The sequence below is a fragment of the Anser anser genome, assembly GCF_964211835.1.
Source record: "Anser anser genome assembly, chromosome: 3".
Classification (NCBI taxonomy): Eukaryota; Metazoa; Chordata; class Aves; order Anseriformes; family Anatidae; genus Anser; species Anser anser.
This window is the reverse complement of record NC_139722.1, coordinates 75826752-75849190: the sequence shown is the minus strand read 5'-3', so window position 1 is coordinate 75849190 and position 22439 is coordinate 75826752. Positions and strand designations below refer to the sequence as shown.

Here is a 22439-nt window from a genome sequence, read left to right as displayed (position 1 = left end):
ATCTCCTTCAGGTGTTAGAAAGCTGTAGGTGGTCTTTTAATGTGTGATCTTTTTCCATAAATCTTGTCAGCTATTTCCTTGGTCTTCCCTCACAGCTTGATCTCGTAGACCAACAGCCAGTTTGAATTGTGCTCTGAATGCCTGTGTTGTTCCAGGTGTTTGAGGGAGGCATCTGCCTTCCAGTTTTTTCTAATTTATAATCCAGAATCAGTAGTATTCTGGGCAAAGAAAAAACCACCTTCAATTGACTGCGACACTTCGAATGTTCAGCAACCATTCTGATCAGTTCAAATTGCGACGTATCCTAGTCTGATTTTATTTAGGAAGCCTCCTGTGTGTAGTCATCTGGATCCTTCTTGGGACTTGAAGAGACAGGGCCCAGTCTGGGATGGGGGACTCTGCTGGGGTGGGTGTTACATAGCCTGTCAGTCTACCTAGTGCTAAAATAGTTTATATGGGTGGATTGGCCCATGTCCTTCTTTCAGAGCATTGTCAAGCTGTTTACCTGCCATTTCTTTGTTTAAACAATGGTGCTTGGCAGTGTGTATGGGGCAGGAGGGAAGGGTAAGGTATAATGGGTAGAAGGGAGGAATTACTGCAATAAATAACTGTACAGTTAATCTGTCCTGCTCCTGTAGTGCAGAATACTGTGCCACATTGGTATGTGAGCATTTCAAGGATGGTGTTCTGGAGTAACCCAAAATAAACAGAATGTTTTAGAGAGACTCTGGAGGTTTTTACATTATGAAACCTGAATATCTTAATGGAGATAAGGGCTTCCTTTTTTCACTCAGGCAGTGTTGCATAAAAGAATGGGACTATGCCAATTTAGCAGTAATCCAGAGCTAGTGCTCAGCATTTGCATTTGATTTATAAGATTATAGAGCTTGTCTCTACCTGCCATTATTCTGAAATAACTGTTTGGTTTTAATGGTTTTAATTTCACAGCTTACTTTAATCCAAGTAACTTTTCAACAGTGGGATATGTCCTGCCACTAGAAACCCATGCTGCACTAATCCTTGCGCTTCCCTGAGTCTCCTGCTCCACCGTAGCACCACCAGGAGCCGCGTGGCCTTTCCCATCTCGCTGCAGCCTCAGCTGCTGCCTCCTTTCATCTTTTCAGACAGGAAAGAATTTGTCACCTTTCTGAGCAGTGCTGCTAGACTGCTGCTAAGGAATGTGGCACCCTTGGGAATTTGGGTGGGTGGCAGCTCCAGTGAAGTTCTCGGTCTCTGTTGTGCCCCCTCGCCTCCCAGTCTGAGCTTGAGATCTCTTGACCCTCTTTTTCCAAGGGAGGCTCACTAAGAGCTTGCCATGGAATTAAAATAGCTCACGGTCTCTTCTGCAGTTGCAAGATTAAATGTCCTTGCTCTGGAAGCTTGCTGATTTGTGATTCAAATGTGGAGGTCATTAGGTAGCACAGTAATAAATGACCAAAAAAAAGCAATAACCATAATTGTGGGCTTTGAAGAGAAGAAATTACCTGCAAGTTTTCTTTAATGATGGTAATAACAGCTACTTGTAGTGAATTTTGTTCAACCTCCCCCAAATGCTACAAGCTATATAATCATTTCAGCTAATGCTGCTGTATTCAGTACATTCTTTTTTTCCACTTTGCTTCTCTGGCTTCTGTTTGAATAAGTGAGTTCTCCCTACTCAAAAACCAGCAGAAACTCCCCTTTAGCCAGACTTCTGCTGATACAGCCTGCCAGCTCTCAGAGAAAACAGATTCCTAGTAAAATGTAGTTCTCCATGGCATTGTGGGTTATCTTGTGTTCTACATACAAAGCACAATGGTGCAATCTGGGCAAGGACAGCAGTGTAGAGAACTGGGGGGAAAGGAACAGAGAAAAATCTTAGCAAGGTTACAGTAGAGTTAACTCCTTGGGGCAGAGACAGGTTTTGAAATAGTGTTTAGAAAATGCAGTGCTGGATTGCAACAGAGAAGCCTTCCAGCTACTGCAATGCTTTCCCTGAGCTCTCTCCATGAATCCTGATATAAGCTGTTTTATGGTCTCCATAAGGCATCAGATGCGTTTATTTCAGCTGTGGATGTTTCTATTGTAGGCAAGCCTATATTACGCTCACATAGCTTTACATGCCAGTTATAAAAAAAAAAAGTGAAAGGAGTAAAGAGGAGGAATAAAAAGATAAGAGAATAGTAAGTGGTACATTCACTGGTAGGCTTAGCACAAAATCCTCTATGAATAAAACTGTTTCTTTATGCTAATGTGACAAGCTACCAACAATATAAAGTGATAATATATAAAAGGTTCAAACATACAGTTACTCTTTTAGGTCTTCAGCCTGTGTCTCACAAGACACTTTGGTCCCATCTGCATTTGGGGAATATCAATAACTAGATAATGTGATACATCTGCAGTTCTGCTTCTATAGAATGTATTTCTGCAGTCATCTTAGGCTAAAAAGCTTATTTTGTTAGAGTAAGACATTGCTGCAAGCTTCACTATCTTTGTAAACTGAAATAAAAGCAGTCTTTTGTCCTAAGCTGAGGCAACTTCATTAAATAAATTGTGGAGGTCTTGTCTCTCTCCACGCAATCCCTTTCTGCTTTTGCTGGTCCAGTAGCTGCCAGTGCATTACATTTTGTCGCTGTGGTAACCACTTACAAATAACTTATGTCTGTGGCACTGACCCAACAGCAAACGATGCAGAAACACGGGCTGCCTGGAGAGCTCGCGCTGAGTGCCGTCACTGAGGCTGCGCTCCTTCATCATTGCCTCCCCCTTATCACGTGGCCTAACCCTGCCCATGATACTGCTCTCTTCTTATGCTGCTACTTCTCTTTCTCTCTTTTCGTTCTTACCTTTTCTAACAGCAGATTTTAGGTAACTATGGCAACAAGCCTAAGACTTTTCAGCATCTTCATTTAGTCTAAAATCTGGGCCATGTCGTTCTCATTAAGTGAAACTACTGCACGGGGATAAGTGGCACGGAGTCAGCCCTTGGTGCAAGTGAAAGCAACGCCAATGACAGCAGCACTTGCAAGCAATTATATGATGGCTCTGTTTGGCCATCTGTGGAGAAACGCATGATACAAAGCAAGCCACTTATAATTTTGAAGGAATTTAATAATTTTGAAAGAATTTAACCCCTAACTTATCCAAGGCGGAACCATGCTGTGACTTGCTTTACTGGTGTTGATTTATAGGGTGTTTGAAATAGTTTTATGGCATGCTTGTTGTCCTAGGAGATGTATTAACTGAGGGGATGCCTTCCCAGGGTGGTGCTGAGTGATGTAAATGAGACTAGGAGCATCTCTTGCTTTGAAGAGGACATGAGGTGTTGTGAAATTGTAAAGCTCTGCTGGCAGGACAAGATACTAATCTCCTCTAACCTGTCCCCCTGCAGTCTGGCTGGGTCTGAGATTGTGGTTTAAGCATAGAAAGATCTCTAAATTTAAACCTGTAGTAACTTGTAGTAATACCAGGGAGATGGAGAGATTGTCTCAAGCATTCCTCTCTTGCACATTCAGAAAGACCGTGTCGCCTTGCCCCTGGCATCCCAAGGCAATAAATTACTGTATTTGTTCATGGGGAAGTTTTGTGAAGCAGCAATTGCAAGTTATTTTTGTACACTCTTGATGTTACGGGTCACCTGGGAGCACGGCACGAAACCAGCAATGCGATAACCTTTCCAATACTTTGTGTCTCTTATACTCTATGTTGGTAAACACTAGCATCAGCTCTCAGACGGATTATTGTTAGGAAGAGGTTCAAAGGTCTGGCAGGGTACCCATTGTTGTATCAGTTAACTGAGCCTCTGTGATACCTGACCTGAGTGCGCGATGCCCCAGAAACAGCTGAGCTCACAAGGCTGCTCGTCGTGTCCTTGTGTTTGCTGCGTTAGCCACGATGAACCGGTGAAGGAGTTGCCTTGCCCTGCAAAGCTTTCCGGTAGCACACGAGAACCACAAACACAAAGCTATGGTGCCAAGCACTTCGGGAAGCAGCTGTTATTTCTGCAGTTGCTCTTTGTTGACCTCAGCTCCTTGCATCAGAGACCTGTGGATGAGATCAATGTCTGACACTAAGCGGTGGCTGCATCTGGAAAGGTTTGGGTCACAGCAGAGACAATTACCATGGAGCTGTACGAAGCCGCTGTGTGTGCTCTGCTGCTGTGACTCTGGGTGATGCGTGAAACAGCAGGTTTCCTGAACTGAGGCATAAGGAAGGGGATGCATTTTCCAGCCTTCGCTTGTTTGATGCTTGTTTTTGGATCACCGTTATTTGTCACTGCCAGCCGTGCCGGTTTGTTGGAGGAGGTTCATAACAGTGTTTTCAGGAGCAAGGGATCATTTCAAAGGACACAAGGAGTGTTTGTCCTCGCTGGTACGCTCCCCTCCTTTCAGTGCGTTTCAGAAGCTGCTGCTTTGTTTGACGTGAGATGTTTGCACCAAGGAGCAGGATTCAGGTGGGTTCTCATCAAGTACTACTGGCAAGTCCCAAGAAAAGAAGTTGAGCGTTCCACAAAAGCAGAATATGTTTTTGATCCTACTGCCTCCTCAGCCAAAATTTATTAGCACAGAAATATTAAACAACATGGGCCATTCTGGGTTGCCTGTTTTTCGTGGCAAGGTGACGACCATCTTATGGTGTTTCATGATAATGCAGAGAATTAAGAAATTCTGTCAAGCAGAGAAACTAGGAAAAATAAAGTTGGGGTATCTTTTGCTAACCTTCTGGTCAAGAAAATAGCTTAGAAGCAAAACAAACCCGAAAACACACACTTTGTCAGGAGTGAAACATGTGGCCCAGGCAGTGGCCAACTGGGAGGGCACAGCGGTGGGATGCAAGAGGCCCCTGCACCGCTTGGGGCTTCGGCAGCCCTGGTTTGCACTGCACTTCTCCGCTTTGCAGCGGCACAGAGACTGTGTGCATGTTCACACAGAAACAAAAGCACACCTTCAGCCTGCTCTCTGCCCAGTGCTTACCTGCCATAGTCCCTGCTTTCTTTTTTGCTCTCAAATATGCTTTGAAATTAAGATGCATTTGTAAGTAATAAATCATAGACAATGCTTTGATGCCATCAGCTCTGTGGACCAGTTCAGGGGCATTTTGGACCTAATCTCCTCCCAATGCTTGAAGTTAACAGACCTGTCATGCTCACTACACACAATGTTTTTGTAAAAGTAATGAGAAATTGTAGATAAAAGGCTGGTCCTGTCTGTATTTAAATTAAAAGAGGTAATGGTGAGGTTCATTGCACTAATTCATCAGACCAAGCTAGGTGTCTGGTCTAACCAAGTCATCTGTGCTTCCTCCACAGTCAGCAGAGAGCACAAGGCAGCCTATCCGCTGCTCAGAGAGCTGCTTTACGTGGGAAGATCTGCCCCCTGAAAGTGCCAGGCTGTCTCTATGGACTGTAGTAATCCAAAAAATTGCTCTAAATTTTAGGTTTATTTTCTTTGGCTGTATCTAGTTAAATCTAATAAGGGAAAGGAAAATTAAAGCCTCGAAGATAAAGGCTGTGATGTTGAAAACTGACAACATCTGCACTTTGGAGGTAGCACAGGCGATGTGCCTCGGTTATGAAGGTCTTGAACAGGTCATCAGTTGAGCTCTAACATTTGTTTGGCCATCTTACAATGACATGAGTTCTGGTGTTGCCACAAAGGAGTCCAGAGAACATGCTCTCTGGCATCGTGCCAGATCCCCATACCCAGACCGCACAGACTTCTGTGAAAACACCACCAGAGAGAGCTCTCTGGTCTGCTCCCCAACACATCGGGAATTCCTGCAATTACCACTGCAGTGTCCAGCTTGAGCAGTGTCCAGCTCGAGCCTTGCTATGGGGAGGTGGTGGGGAGGGACCAACCTGGAGAAAAGAGGTGTGTGAGGAGGCTCGTGGCATTGGGCTTGGAGCTACAGAGAGGTGACCTCCCCTGGCCACACACTGCTTCCTTGAAGATCACATGTGGGATCCTGAGCAGTCAACTGTGGGCAACAGTATTTCAACAGAAATACTTGCACAGTTTGGGCTTCAGTGGGGAGCCCAAAGATTTCAGCTGTGGGTTGTGTCACTTGAGACAAGGTGGGGAAGAGACTTCCAGGCTCTGACACATTTGCTGTCATGCCATCGTTTCCAACAGAAGCACAAGCCCACAACAATTCATGTGGATCTGAGAAAATTGCAAATTGTGGGTAATTTTTGCCATCTATCTGCCCAAGCAAATAGCAGTGAACAAACTGCACCGTGCAGCCATCACGCAGTACGCTGGATGGGGTACGTAAAAGCCTCACCAGCACCTCTGGGGGCACCTGAAGCATCAGGAGGTTTCTCCCTCCCTCTCCTGAGCTGGCAGGATGTGGGAAGCAGGGTATCAGGGTGGTGAGGGGCTGCAAGAACAGCAACTCCTGCCAGCAACCATTTCCCTGCAGCACCGCCACCCAGCAACGTTCCTGTGCTGACACCGCTGGGCCAGCTGCGGAGGTCACCAAGGACATCCACTCACCGCCTCCTGCACCTGCAAGGCACCCATGTCCACAACGTGCCCAAGCTAAGCTGGTGGCCACAGGCTCCAGGTAGTGTCACTGCCTGCGCCTCCGTCTTTCTCCTGGCATCTGTGGGCTCGCTGTGTCCCCGAGGGATGGTTTGGTGCCCTCCATCCCACAAACCCTATCCCACTTTCTCATTTCTCCACCTGTTCAGAAGGCCACAGGCATGTCATTCCCCTTCCTGCTCAGATCCTTGCAAGGCATGGGCCATGCTGGTTGGCTCACAGAGTGCCATTTTGCTGTCGTTTGCCTACTTTCACACACCCACGTCTGCAGCTGTTTCTCCAGTTCCCAGTTTTGGTCTTGATTTAAAGCTACCCGAGGCGCTACAGCCTACCACGAGGTTAGAAAGGCACGGTTAGCGCCCAGGCGTCTCACCAAAAAGGCACACAGAGACGCTTCCTCAGAGAAGAGACGTCCGTGAGGAGGAAAACACGCCAGCAGCCCTCTCCTTGCTGAGGGGAGCGGGTGAGGGGAAGGTCCCGTCCCGCACAGCCCCACCAGGGCCCCTTATCCCGTTGCCGCAGCCCCACAGCCCTTATCTCGCCTCCCCGCCCGCCCCGAGCCCCCCTCACAGCGGAGCTGCCGCCCCTCCCCGCCCCTCCCCGCGCCTCACGCCCAACGGTCGCCTCGCGCCCAACGGCCGCCCGGCCGGGGGCGGAGCCTGAAGGGGCGGGGCTACCGGCACTTCCGGTGGGGCCCGCGCGCCGTGCGGTGCGGTGCGGTGCGGTGCGGTGCGGTGCGGTGCGGGGAGGGGAGGTCCCGGTCCGGGCCCCGGCCCCGGCATGGAGAAGCTGCGGCGGGTGCTGAGCGGGCAGGACGACGAGGAGCAGGGGCTGACGGCGCAGGTACCGGCCCGGCAGGGCCCGGGGGCGGCGGCTGGGGGAGCCTCGGCTCTGCTTTCTGCGCCGTGCTGGCGGTAACAGGCCCGCTTGGCCTGCCGGGGCTCTGCCTGCGTGCCCTGGGCGCTTGGTGATCGGTTAAACGGCCCTTCTGCTTCCTGAATTCCCCTTCCAGGGTTGTTTTCGTGCTGGGTATGGAAGTTTTCAGGTTTTCAGATTTCATTTCCAGGTTGAAGCAATGCCAAGAGTGCTTGTAAAGAACCAGTTCCACATTTATGCGCTCAGCTCCCTGTTACTGAGGAGCAACTAAGAGAACTGGGGCTGTTTGTCCTGGAGAAGAGGAGGCTCAGGGGAGACCTTATTGCTCTCTGCAACTGCCTGAAAGGAAGGTGCGGGGAGCTGGGGGTCGGCCTCTTCTCACAGATAACCAGTGATAGGACCAGAGGGAATGGCCTCAAGTTGTGCCAGGGGAGGTTCAGGTTGGAAATGAGGAGACATTTCTTCTCAGGAAGAGCAGTCAGGCATTGGGACGGGTTGCCCAGGGAGGTGGTGGCATCACCGTCCCTGGGGGTGTTCAAGGAAAGGCTGGACCTGGTGCTTAGGGACATGGTTTAGTGGCTGACATTGGTGGTAGGGGGATGCTTGGACCAGATGATTTTGGAGGTCTTTTCCAACCTTAAGGATTCTATGGTATGGAAGGCCTTGGCTCTGTGTGCTGCAGGGTGCTGGAGCATGGTGGAGGAAGCTGGAATGTGGGGTAGCCTCAGTCGGAGCTTTAGTGAACCAGCGCAGGCCCAATACAGCTGGTGTCTGTGGCATAATACTAGTTCAAGCAGCTTGATGCTGACATGTTTCAACTGTCTTGTGCAGAGTTGGTGCTGGTCCGCGAGGCTTGTGGGCTTGGCCTCTTTGCTACAGTGAAGCACCTCAAGTGCTTCCAGACCTGGTGTGATTCTGGAAGCGCTGCAGCGTCTGTGTCCTTTCACACCTGAGCTAGCTTCTGGTGTTTGGGGTGCTTCACCCCAAACAAGACCTTGAGATTGTCAAAGAAATACTTATTCCTATTAGCATTTATTCTGTTCCAAGAGTTATTTAATCTACTGTCTCCAGGCGCATTTCACATGAGACAAATGGTGACTTAGAATTCTCTTTTACTGGATGCTGTGATGTTTGTTTCAAGGCAGCAATCCGTAGATAAATGTCTGAATACTTAATAATTTGAATACTTAATAATTTTATATTTGAGGGGTATATCCAGAGAAGGAGGAAACTGAGATAAGAATGTCATTTATTAAAGTCAGTAACTAATTAAGCTATATCGTGGTTTGATTATTTCACGTTATAGCCACAGAAGACTTCAAACAGCAAGAATCTGTACGTATTTAAAAACTACCTAGTACCTAATAGAATAAAAAAAATGCAAATTTAATGTGCCTTTGGCATAGCACAAAGGGGCTTCGTGCTGAGGCGATGAACCAGAAAGATCTTTTGTAAAGTAACTAAATACCCACAGAACTAAAAATCAGGCGTTTAACCAAGTTCTTGGTTGTAGGTTTCTGTCGAAGTAGCTCTGTATTTTTGGAGCACTGGAAATCGAGTTGGCTTTTAGTGAGGGGATTTGTATGTGAAGTTCTCCAAAGCTACAGCTTTACAGCTGAATGGCGTTGACTGCTTTAAAGGTGTGTGTAACAGGGCAAAGAAGTACGTGCAGCCATGCAGAGGACACTTAACGAGGTGACATTGTGAAGGGAAATACGAGGTTCTGCATTTTGCGTGTGAAATGTTTCAATGTTTTAGATGACCTTTCCAGAACTGACTCATGCGTTTGGTTAAAAACAATGACCCTCTCATAGGAGAAGCTGCTGGTTGTATAACGGCGATCATATGCTTCACGTTCATAGGTATCTCTATATTCTGCTCACTCTTGATCTTTGCAGAACCATAACCATGAGGTCAGCAGTAATTCTTGTTAAATAGAGGAAAAGTGAGATGATACAGTGAGACGATTGTGTGATGATTCAATGAAGTCTTTATGTACTTTCTAACCTCTTCAGAAAGCTGACCTGACCTGTCTTGCTGCAATTAGATCAGTGATGATCAACGGGGGAAGAAGAAATAATTCTTACAAAAAAAGGAACCTATAATAAATTGTAAATATTCCGGTGTAGTGATGATGTCAGTATGACATAATGTCGTTTATTTTTATCAATACCAAACTAATATAACGTCGTTACTTTTGACACAATGGCTTGCTTTCTGGTTTCTTGGAGTTTCTTGAAGGTTGTCAGTTGGCAACCACTGAAAGCATTCAGTGTTTAGCAAGGAGGAGTAGACCAGATGTTTAAACTTCTTGTTTTACTCCAAGGTTCTGATAGAAATGCATATAACGAAATATGAAAATGCATCTCTAAAACTTTTGAAACATTGATTACGAATTCAATCCTGCAAAAATCTCTCTTTGAAGTTGAATTCTCTTCATTACTTGCATACTTGTAAGTTTCCTATTGAGGAAAGATGTAATTTTTAACTAATAGAATCCTTCTTAAAATCAGTGAAAACGCTATTGTTTCTGGCTTCTGCCCATGTGGAAGACTTTTATAAGATCACACAAGTATGTGGGTGGAGCCTCAGATGATCAAAACCACAAGAAACGCTTTTGATCAAAGGCAGCCTTGCAGATTATCGTTCATGTGATTTACTGGGTGTCCATACTGAGTGTCTGCTGCCCGGTAAAGAGACTGCTTTCCCTCGCTTGCAACTGGCGTGCTGGGCTGTTGCAAGACCATTCCTTACGTTTCAGGAAGTCTGCCTTCCGGATTCCAGTTTCCACTTCAGGTTTCCTGTTATTTTCCCATGTCACTTCTTTGCTATAATAATTCTTCTGGAGTCTCCTGTGAGTAGAAATCTTTGCTTCTTGCCAGGAGTTTGATGGTAAAGCTTAGCAAAACGAGGGCGGGTTATTTGTTGATTTCTGGTTGTTTGTTTTTGTTGTTTGGTTGGTTGTGTTTCTTGCTGTTTGTAAACAAACAGCTGAGAGTTACAGCAAGTGGGTATGTGCCCTTAACCCCTGCCCCTTCACAGTTCCCCGTATGAATCTTTCCCCAGATGCAGAATTTGCCTGGCAATTTTGTCAGTCTTCTAAGTAAAAGTTTCCTCTAATATTGTGGGGTGTAGTGCCAGCTCTTGTTATCTGAAGTCTAGGACTAGCACTGCAATTTGTCAGACAACTAAAAGAAGTCCTAATTGTGTTGTTTCTTTGTTGCATCTGCTGCTGGGACTTATGCTTTTTTTAAGGTTCTGGTTTACAGTCTCTGTTGCACGTAGGTGTGTAGCTGTTATTTCCGGGTGTCTCACAGCCCCTCCTCTAGAAATTACTGCTCTTGCAGTAGATTGGGCAGAATAGGCACCGTGTCAGTTCCTTGTTTTTTACAGATCATAACCTAGCATTCTAGCACAAGCTGAAAACCGTGATTTAAGTGTTTTAGCTGTGTACCTGTTGTTCAGCTTCTGCTGCAAGATGCTTTACTGTGGGGTGAAACTGGCATCGCGGAAATACAACCAGCTGTGTTGCTTCCACTAAGCCCAGAAGGTAGCAAGTATTGGGATATAAGGAAATGCAGTTGAGGAACTGGAGTTCTATGATTTCAAGAGACATTCAGTGTGATAACATGAAAAGTGGTGACATCAGGAATGGTTGGAGGACCAGGCTTCATTTTAATGCCAACTAAATTATTTAGTTCTATTATTACAGAGAATGCTGTGTTGCAATGCTGAGGCAGCCCTCATGCTGCTGCTTATCTTCCTGCAGTTCATGCACATTGACAGTCCAAGCTTTTAAGAATTCTATCTACAAAATTTATTAAACTAGTTTTAAAATCATATTTTAAACGTTTTTTCTGGGTCTTTGTATGGTTCATTTGTTTATGGTGGGCTTTTTGACCAAATAACTGTTAGGAGTTTAAGATCAATTTTTTTAAATGTACGTGGAAAATGTAATTCCCTGGTAGTTGTGTAAAGGAACAGATGTTTCAAGACCACCAAACAGTGCTATTAGAAGTAGAATAGCACTAAGTGGCAACAGTTTGCTCCATACACTCGTACACTTGGCATTATTTGCCTTCAAGCTTTCCCTGTTATCCAGGTGATCTGCAATGTGTGTGCTGGGTGTCCTGATAGTATCAGCACATCCCGCACTTTGTTTCAGAGCAGGAAGAGAAAGGATTTTTACTGCTTTCTGTGGAAGCGTGGTTAGTTGCATGAATCGGTGTGACTAAAAAACCTGTTTCAAAGCGTGTTTTGAGTGTGCATCCTCAGCTGTGCACTACCAGCTCTTCCTGCAGTTCTCACCCATGGAGGCATTCAGGAACATGACTGTCAAAAATGGTTTTGAATACTTAACCGTCTTTCAGTTACTGTTTTTGTCTGTTTCTTTAATGCATACGTAAGGATAAAGAGTTGGGACAAACAAGGTAAGCTGTACCTTCCATCCTGTGGAAACTTCTGTCTTGACTGTTGAACACAAAGAAGAAAAAATTCAAAACGATACTGTATTGCAGCAGCACGTCTGCTCAGTCAGTGTGCAAGTGTAACAGGTTTATTTTTAGTGTTCTGATCTTCCTTCTTAAGTAAATATTCGAGGTATTTAATTTGATTAAATAAGGTTATAAGTAGGAAATAGCCCAGGCCATTATCCTCTGTTGACATACGTCCAAAGACTCAATTCACTGCAGCTATAACTGTGTGCTTGTCTGTGCCTCCTTTTGATTCAGTTCGGTACAGGTTCTGTATTCATACAGATGTGAAATCATTCTAAGCAGTAAACAAATCTCATTCATTCGTTTACCTCTACCTGAAAGAGAAATTTCTGAAAAGAGTTGGAGAAGCATTAAACTCATTGGTTAAGGAAGCCCTAACTGTTGTGTATTTGATTAATAATGTTTGATTGAAAATATCTGTAGGACAGATAAGTGCAGACAAGTTTGCTTGTGTCATCTGGAGCAGCTCAGAATAGAGAGCATAGTTACCTTCAGTGACCTGGAGTAAGGTGGAATTCATTGATCTCACAGCATGGGTGGACAAGGTGAGCTACTGCTGAAAGGCGCAGTTCTGCCAGCCCTATGGCCCTGCCTCTTGCCTTGTAGGCAGGAAGCCCCGCTGCTTTTCTGGCATCTTGCAGAGCTGGTTTGGCTCATTAGTCTAGCATGGGACTCAGCCATCAAAGTGAAAGGAACCCTCGTTCTCTTCAGGCTTCTCAGGCGATGTTGGTTGCTCTCAGCTCATCAAGGGGCCCTACAAGTTCTGGAATCACACCGGAGAAACAGGAAGTAAAATTATCCCTTTCAGCAAATTTGCTGTCTGATGAGACAAGATGTGTTAATCTGTCCGTACCTTCACCCTGTAAGGAACAGTAACTGAAAAGGAATTGTAATGCTTGCAAAGGATACTTGTAGGAATATGGACAGTGGATTCTGTCTAGTAATAGAAAATGGTGGTATCATCAATAGGAACATAGAGCATTGAACGAACATTCGTCAGCACCCTGCCAGAAGGTCTGCTTGTTCTGCTTTGTTATAGTCATAAGATTTTTCAGTTGTAATTACCTGGGAAAAGGAAGTGCAGCTTGAAAGTGGAGCAATGTTGCGTGAGTGCCAGCATATACCTTTACAGGTTCTGTCTTTTTTGTGAATGTTTCCAAATTGTTAATGTAATTCTTAAACTGGGAAAAAAATAACATGCAAGCAATTGTGTTTAATCAAGGTAAAATAATTGGTTTTGGCTGAAAAAACACTTGTTTGAAACTAAGGACTTAATGAAAAAATGTTCTTAAGACTGTTAGTTTGAAACTGGTTTTGTAATACTGTTTTTTTCCCCTCTCTTCCTATTAAGGTTCTTGATGCCTCAACGCTCAGCTTTAGTACACGAGTCAAGTGGTTTGCCATATGTTTTATTGCTGGTGTTGTGTGTTCTATTCTTGTAAGTAAAGCTTTTTTTCCCTGTATTTTATTAATGTTCTTGGGAATAACATCATTAAGATTCATACATCATACATGATTGTGTGGACACCACCATGTATAACTAGCGGCTAGGGGCTGCTGGTCTGTAAATCACATTTTGGGCCATCTTTCTTCCATTCACAGCGTAGAGTGTTTTTATTGGAGGGTAACAATTTCTTACTAAAAGGCATGAACACTGACAATGTGCTGTATTTCTTAGATATGTATGGTGCAGTAGAAAGAAGGTTTTGCTGTTCTTTAATATATGCACATCTAATTTTTATACCCTTTTGTGAAAGAGGGAAAAGGAGGGGAAGCTTGAAAGATTTTTAAAGGCTGAAGAAACTACAGGTATAACCTGTCACACAGATCAGTAGGTGATGACAGCTGTAGCATGATGGTACTTGAAAAACTTACACTCCTGTTGAACAAATGATTTGCTGACTGTAAAATCAGTTCTTGAACTTGTCAGGAGGCTCAGGTCTGCAGTTAAAAGCAGGGTTTATTAATTGATTATGTCTTTCAAAATCTGACATGGGTAACTTGCAGTACAAAGCAATTCTGTATCTGCATGTGTGTCAGATGCAGGTGAAGTAACACTGGGAGAGGTATCCAGTCTGTGGGTTTTGTGGGCACGGTGCTCTTTAAGTTCTTTCTCATTATGAAGCAGGATGTTGATTCTTCACAGAACAGGGCTTTTGATGTAGATGTTCTTTGAGTAGTGTGTGCGGATAACACTTGCAGTTTCTGTGGAGACTGTCAGGCAGATTGCCTTGACTTAACAAAACTGAAAACAGGGCTTCTTAACAAAACTGAAAATATCATAAAAATGATGTAAGCAGTATAAATAACCATTATGAGCAATATAAGTAAACACAGCTTGGTTGTAAAAATTATTGCAAAATATATTAAATCAATACATTATTTTGCCAGTAGGTGGCAATAGAAGCACGCTGAATATTGTCTACTACAAATTTGAGAACAATATTCTCTGCTGGGATATGTTAAATGGTTAATCTCTTAAAATAAACTTCTAGGCTATAAAATCTCAATAAATTGAGTTAACTAATTACAAACATATAAAAATCCTATCTTTTTTTTAATAGGGAACAGGATTGCTATGGCTCCCGAAGGGGATTAAGCTTTTTGCAGTGTTTTATACCCTGGGAAATATTTCTGCATTGGCCAGGTATGACTTCGTAATTATTATTAATAGGAAAATGTTCTCCTTTTCATCTACATTTACATTTGTTTTACTCTAAAGTGTATATTTGTTGTGTATAAACAACATTATTTTCATATGATATTGGAATACTAATAGAATCTTACTTACACTTTTGAAGTTCTTTAAATCAAAGAATATCACTTAATCATCTTCTGTTGCCCTGGCGTAATGTCTTACGTGATTGTTTTGTAGACACATCACAACCCCCGTCTGAAGCCTGAATAACAAATTGCTGGCTGAATCTTTTGCACTTATATCTTAAGTCTTTCCGAGGTACTAAGCTATTACTGGGAGTTAGGCAAAACTGAGTCTTCCCCTTTCTCTCCCTTCTATTCTTTGCTTTTTTTTTAAACCTTGTGTTGTGTTTCCACTGTTTCAAATTAAATTAGCATTTTAGAAATTCTGTACTAATCAAGTCTAATTCTTTGTGAACTAAGAGGAGAACTTTTACAGATTGGTATTTGTTTTAGAAAAATGCTGAAAATGCTTTTAGTCTGGATTCTAACTAAAGAAGTAAAAAGAGGACCCCTTCCCTTTCAGTTATTCCGTTAGATATAAACAGCAGGCAGCTGTGCTCTGAGAACATTAGGATATGACAATGGAAACCCCAGCTTTACAAGAAGATTTAAACTTGTTTCAAACAAAAATGAAGCTACCACCCCTTGTAAATAGTCCTTTCTGGCCTGTTTTTACTGTAATTTCCTACCCACAGCCATGGAAGCAATTATACTTACTTGATTTTTCCCTGGGCTGATGGGTAGGTCTCCTTCAGAATGTGTTGTGTGTGAGAAATGCCATGTGAAAGTGGAGGACCTTCAGGTGTTTGGTTGTTTTGTTTTGCTCTCCCAGCCTTTCTGCACCCTTTAGATTCTCTTACCTCTCTGGAGAAGTTCTTGTGATGTCTGTCCTTCAATGCTAACCAGGCTAGCATCAGATCATTTAGCTTTCTTTTTTTTTTTCTGCCTATTTTAGGATTTCTGAGCCTCTTGCATTTTTTCTGCAGAATTTTCATCATCCCTATCCTTCCTCTAGCTAACTAATTCTTACTTCTAGTTTTTCAGGTTTCTTATTTAACGTTATTTTATTTAAGGGCACAGCAGCCAAGATGAGAAATACCGAGAAAAGTTAGTTTGGATTGAAGTGAATTTAAAATATTTTTCATGTTTGAGATGTTTTTTTAATTTAATATGAGGTGTTGAGGTCTGGTCTATCTGTGTGACTAAAAAAAAAGATGAAGGGAGGTGTATTCACAAAGTTAACAGCAGAGTAACATCTAGGTGTAGGAAATTATAGTTCCATTTACTCCTTGGGAGATGTATCCCCACGTTTCTATCCTAAAAGATACCTGGTTCACCAGACTTACGATTGATCTTGGCGGAGAGGTCACTGACTGTTCTACTCCATCTAAATAAATATTAACTACAAAAGGTGTTAAGGTTGGGTGTCTTGTTCCGTAGTAAAGCATTCAGACCACCACCAGGCTATAAGATCCTCATTCTCATTAAACGTTTTCTGCAAAGCAGAATGGCTTCAACAAGAGGCAAGGAAGGGACTTATCTCAATATTTGTAGACAGATAATTATTCCTATGATTGTAAATTCTTGTTTTGCATCACATTTCTTTGGATGAACAGATAAAACCTAGAGCTGATGATGAATTTCATTCCCTCTTCAGGTTAACTACCTGAGAAGAAGGAAGCTGGAGGATTCAGTACAAACTACTGAGCTTTTCTTTTTTTTTTTTTCTTGATGAGTTTTGGAAAAGATGTAGAGCTTTTCTGTAATCTTAAACGTAGCTACTCACATTGCTGCTAATCATATTTTCTACAGAAGTTTGGCCTTTGAATTCTGTGCATTCTTTTGGCAAGTCTGTTCTTAAAACAGTCTCAAAATCAAATTGACAACCCTCTGCTTTGTATGGTAATGAATTTGGAAAGAATTTCATAGTCCAGGATGATTTAATACGTGAGCTGCTTCCAGGACTAAATTCACAGAGTTACTTCACCTTTCATCCTAAGAGGTGTCTGTTGATAAGCACTGAAATGCCTTTCTGAGCTTTGTAGTCATCTAAATGTGGGAAAAAATGGTTAATTACCTCTTGTCTTTTGCAAAGGTTTATTTGAATGTGGTTTACTATTTCTTTGTTTCTTTTCCTCCCATTAGTACATGTTTTCTGATGGGGCCACTGAAGCAACTGAAGACGATGTTTGAGCCAAAAAGATTAGTAGCTACAGTTGTAATGCTGGTAAATACACTTTTCTTTCTAGCTTCTTCTGCTAAAATTTTTGAGGCTTTACGAAAGGGAGGATATTTCTAAATCTGCATTTTGTTTGTACCAAGTAATTATAGTCAAACTGATTACCCCTTTATATCATAAAGACCATTTCACCCCTTTTTATGACCTTGTTTGTTGTTGAGTTTGAAATTTGTAATTTTAATAATTTGGAGTAAACTGCTCATTACTAAATACTTATTAAATACTAATATTAGGTTGATTACTTTTAACTTGTTTTCTGAAATAATTTCTTCAAGAACAAGGCTAGAGAGAGACTTTTCTTCTACTTTGAGAAGTCGGTGGTCACCAAGTCTTGCTTGACAGTTGTTTGTTGACAGGAACTTGGTCTGTATAGCTTAGTGGTTTGGTGCTTTCAAAGCAATTGAAAAAAAAATTTCTCCCCCCGAAGTCCAGGAAACCACATGTTCAACTCTGCAGCTCAGCACTGTTGAGGTCCTTGGTTCCTTTACTTCCATGAGCATCGTTTCCTCTTCCAGGAGGGTGGGGAAAAAAGCACCCCACCCTCTAGGATAAGGATAGGATAAATAGTGTTTTTCCTTAAAAACCTGATAGATTGCATTTATAATTTTAAGTACAAACTACCAGCTATAAAAAGGATTAACAAGGAGCTGCATGAGTAGCTTGAATAAATCACATGAGCTTTTTCACTGTGTATGAGGCAGCTGATCCCTGGTGGCCTTTCCTTCTTTACTGTCAGGTTTACAAAAATAATAATAATTGGCAGAAGCAGCAGAGCCTGTGTTTGCCAAATGCCATATTTAAGAATGGATATCTAGTAATGAATTGTTCGTTGTGATGCACATATCTGTGTTGTCGGAAACTGATACAGTGAACAGTGGATGCAGAACAATACTGTGCACCAAATTAGTAGAATAGCAATTCCCAGGCTATTTGGGTGTTTTCAAAGAAGCTTTGTCATCAAAGTCCACCACTTGATAGTCTTGACACACAACTACATGGACCTGCTTATATTGCTTTTGGTTTCTGATCTCAGTTCCTGCCTCCCCTTTCTTCTAAGATGAGTCCCAGTACTTCTGGCCATGGGGCACATCATACTGTGCTCATGGAAAACACTGACTTGTATGAACTTCAGTGTGTAATCACTGTGTGGCAGTCTCTGACTCTACTTGTTTCATGAGTCTATTCTTGAAGATGCTGGTGATCCACTGAAAACATGAAAGCAGTACTGTATGTGCTTAGATGTGTATTTGAGTATTCATTCTTTTTTTTGTGTTGTTTCCCCCCAGCTTTGTCTATTATTGACTCTGTGTGCTGTATTCTGGGTAAGTGAGAATACTTTGTTCCCCTAAAGAGCAATCGAACTCTTATTTTATTGATTGTATTATGACTTTAAAATTCAGCTCAGTTGTAGAGAAAAGATGAGCTCATATGTGTGATTTGGATTTCCGACTGCAGTTGTTTGGGTGGAGTGTGACCCTGCTGATTACAAAACAAATGCATCCTTCCACCTGCATGTGATGTGGATAAGAGTGCAAAACCTAGAGTATCCAGTTCAGTTTGCAGACCCCTGGCCTAAGAACTGAGAAAAGCAACTTAAAACATTTTATATACTTCTGTCAAAAAAAGTGTAGTGGTTTTTAGAAACCACAGATTCTTCCTTTATTTGTCTTAATCAGTTTAATGTTCTGAGAGACAGAGCAAATAGCTTTGGGTGATCATTTTGAAAAATGGGCCAGTTAACATATTATGTAGAAGTGAATACTGTACTCTGTATTTGCATAAATATAGCATGAATGAAAATGGAAGTGTTAGCATTGATGCTTCTAAGTGTTCTCAAAGCTAGAGACAACTTTCATAGCACGGTGCTGATGAAGTGATAGATAAATGAGAGTAGAAAGAGTTGTTAGAATGGAAAGGAGGAGTTAAGCTAAGACAAGGAGATTTTAAGCATCGTCACTTGACTAAATTTTTGGCTACTAGGTTGTTGTATTTGTCCACAGTATAGACTTGTGTGAAATGAACTAATTTGCAGTATTTGTTCTATTTTTGATATAGTGGAACAAAAAAGGTTTGGCGTTGTTATTCTGCATATTGCAGTTCTTGGCAATGACCTGGTAAGATTCATTTTAATTTCTTCTTTCTCCCTACACCTGCATGTTTATAAACCTAAAAGTATGTACTCACACTTTGTATAATGTAAATGCTAGGCTCATTCACACATTTTTCTAAGCTATGTTATGTAACTTCAGCAAAATCTCTATGCCATCTTTTTGTAAAAATAGTAATTTCAAATACGTTCTGCAGTGTGTGGACTCTTGAGGCATTACGAAAGGAAAATGTAGGCAAAAATTGTCATGCCTTTTCTCTGTTGAAAAAGTACCTGTGTATTCATATGCCCTGCTTCGAATTACTCCCTCTTTTTTGAATTCTAACTAAATCTTCATTTTTGAAGTGGAAAAATCTAAATTACATTTTTATAGGGTTTGTCCTGTCCCCGAGAATATTCAGTGGGTGGGTGTGAGAAGGTAAACTTAGTGCAGCAGGTACTGTGATGACCATACGGGTACATTGAGGGGCTAGGCCTGGGAATATGTGAGCACAGTTTGATGAATGCAAGCCTGGCAGAATTTTCAGAAGTTATTGCTTTCTCCATGGAGATGCAACTGCACCTACTTGGTCTCCTTGTGCTGGGTGAATTACTAGGTACTAAAAGTTAGCTGATCCCAGCTGACCACAGTTCTTGTTTGAACTTGCCCTGAGTACATAGTGTCTATACAGAACTTAAATCTGAGCACAAATAACTGTGTTTGTTCAGGACAGGGACCATTTGGCACTGTGCTAGGCCCAGATTAATGTTTGGTACTAGACAGCGTTAGTTAGCAGTCTTCTTTCTGTGTTTTACCTTTTTACAGCAGACAGCTTCTCGTTTAAGTGTCTCAGAGCTTGATGGGGATGAGGACAAAACATAGCCCACGGCTGTGTTTGTGAGAAGCAAGTTTCAAAGGATGACAGTATGTCAGCTGTTTGAGTGTCATAACCATGGCATGTTATTCTTACCACAGTGTACATCTGTATAGTTACACAAACGTGTATTTTCATAGTAATGTATACTGGAAAAAGTTGCCTCTGTCTCGAAGGATATAATATTGCACAGATATCTCCATTCCGTTTGAATCCTATGGTGGTGATAAATATGCTTTTGTGTGTTTTTTTTTTTTTTTTAAAGCTGAATTTATGTGTGAGGAAAGTTATGAACTATATGAGAAATCAAGGAAAAAGTAAGCCAGGAAGCCCTTGTCAGTACATTTAGTTCTTGTCCGATTCTGTTGTCTTTTTTAATAGCAAGCATTAAATTGAGTAGGTAATCTTGTTTAAAGTTTTAGTAGAAGAGATTGCTTTTATTAGTGCTGGACTGAAGTGCAGAAAGTGGGCTGTCTGAAGGACATGAGAACTTTGTCAAATATATGTTTTGTTCTTTTTTTTCAGGTATAGTCTGTCATATATTCCTTTTGCAAGGTGAGTGAATAATTCCATTTTAACAAAAACTCGATAATCTTTGTTATAGAGGGAAGAAAGCCCTTAAGTTCAGAATATGGAAACGCAACATTCCTGGTTTTAATTTTAGAAAATGACATAGGTGAACTAGAAGTAACAATTGGTACAAACTTCAGATACAAATAAAGTATATGGTAACTTTCTTTTGAATGTCATTATGCTTTTCATCCTAAAAATATTTTTTTTTGTTTAAATTCTTGGATTTTGTTTAAACACGTTGATGGCATAGTTGATTTTCAGGACTTAAAGATAGCCTATGCACCTGAAAATTTGGTTACAAGCCTTTTCATCTGGCCTTTTCTTCTCTACCTGCAGTACTTTCAGCTCTGAAAATGATTAGGTTATATTCATCACTTCAGGGTTTTCTTTGTTTTTATTTTGGCTATTATATTTTATGGGCCACTAAAGAACTGAATTTTCCACAGGCTGCTTTCAGTAATACAGTAATGTCTTTAAGGACTATGGAGTTACTTGCTTACATGGAGTGCCATCATAAACTTCCTGAATAGGCTGGCTTTCATATGAAAACAGCTATTTAAGCCTTGTCAGGTGCTAGAGAACAGTATTATGTATTTTGTTTAAAGTATCTATCTATCTTGATTTCAGCCAAGTTATTTTTACTTGATTTAAATTCGTTAATGTTTTACTCTTAGCACCAATTTACTTATGTTTTTTTTTCCAGTTAACGGTGGCTATTTTGCTGACACAACAAAAAACTTTTAAGCAGTAATGAGAGCATTTTTCTTTTTCTTTCAAATTAACTAACTTCTCCTTAATAAATTGATGCATTTTTTAAGGAAATGAAAAATGAAGGAGACTAGAGTGAATAAATAGTACTGTCCAAAGAGAATTTATTAGTTATCGGTTAAAGAAATAGACTCTTTAAGATATTTCAAACTTCTAGGCCGCGCCTGCTCTTTATCCTGCACTGTTAGGGTATACACTTTAAACCCTTCAGCCTGTGCCTTTTTTTCTCAATTGTCTGCAACTCAGAAGTGGCTTTGACTCAAAGCACCTGTGCTTTGGTGATTGTCCGGATCTGGCACGCTCCTCAGCCCTGCCTGTGCTGGCCAGCCTTTGAGAATTAGGGCCCTGACCCTTGCTAAGCCACCCAGCGTGCTCAGAACAATTAACAACATGGTCTGTGTTGTAGCATGTGTCTGAGTGCAAAAATAAGGGCAGATATGAGGGGCTTGAGCCTTTGCTTTAGCTGGTGATGTGCGGGCACTCAACATATGATGGCCAGTAAGAGCCTGCGTTTGACAAACTATTGCTTTTTGTCTTAAATTTGTGTAGTATTTTTAATTATAAATATGTAATGGTTGATATGTATATGAGTGAAACCACAAATACCTTAACTGACCCTTTTTTTCTTTTTAAAGGGATGCTGTGATTAAATGCTTCACGTCCTGTCTAGGATAAGTTGAAAACAAGAACCACTGTATACTTTGAAAGCAACTCCAACTCCTCTGTGAACTTTTCTTGGAGAACTATTCTTCTCCACTCCTGAAATACCCAGTAATAATTGAGTATTTTCCTTTCCTTTTGCCTTTGGGGGATTAAGTGATTTTTACTAGAAACAGCTTTTAAAATAAATCGGGTGAACTATATGTTTACCCTGGAACCTTTAGGCTTTTTAACTAAAAAAAAAAAAGTACATTGAAATACTTCTTGTTAAGATCAGTCTTAAAACTCCCTTGCATCTAGTAACACGGATTATTCCCCAGCGTAGGCAGGCCCCCAGAATCTGGGTAATGTGCATAAAGTTTTCATTTACTGTTCAGTCTAAAACTTGCAATGTGCCACTTATGTTTATATATTATTCATGGTATGTTTTTCCAAAGACAGAGTTTTATAAACATTGTAAAGATCTGGTAAGTTATAATTAACTGCTGCTTTGAAATGTCTATACTTGTGCTTTATGGAAAAAGCTTAATGAAAGTATGTGAAAGTTCTGTTAAAAGCTAATTGATTTTATTAAAATTATGTTTTAAACACTTTTGTTACTTTCAAATTAAATACTTTTTACTTAAAACTTACGGATAATGT

General features: G+C 41.6%; 1 protein-coding gene across 1 annotated transcript; it reads left to right on the top strand.

Moving 5' to 3' along the window:
- The first annotated feature begins 7178 nt into the window (after window positions 1-7178).
- On the top strand, window positions 7179-22425 carry SFT2D1 (SFT2 domain containing 1). The gene is made up of 8 exons (XM_083828104.1): window positions 7179-7367; window positions 13248-13334; window positions 14461-14543; window positions 16742-16823; window positions 18122-18157; window positions 18891-18949; window positions 20322-20351; window positions 21773-22425. Exons 1-8 carry the CDS (start codon window positions 7305-7307, stop codon window positions 21810-21812), a joined length of 480 nt encoding a protein of 159 aa, XP_083684230.1. The 5' UTR covers window positions 7179-7304; the 3' UTR covers window positions 21813-22425.
- Window positions 22426-22439: the final 14 nt, after the last annotated feature.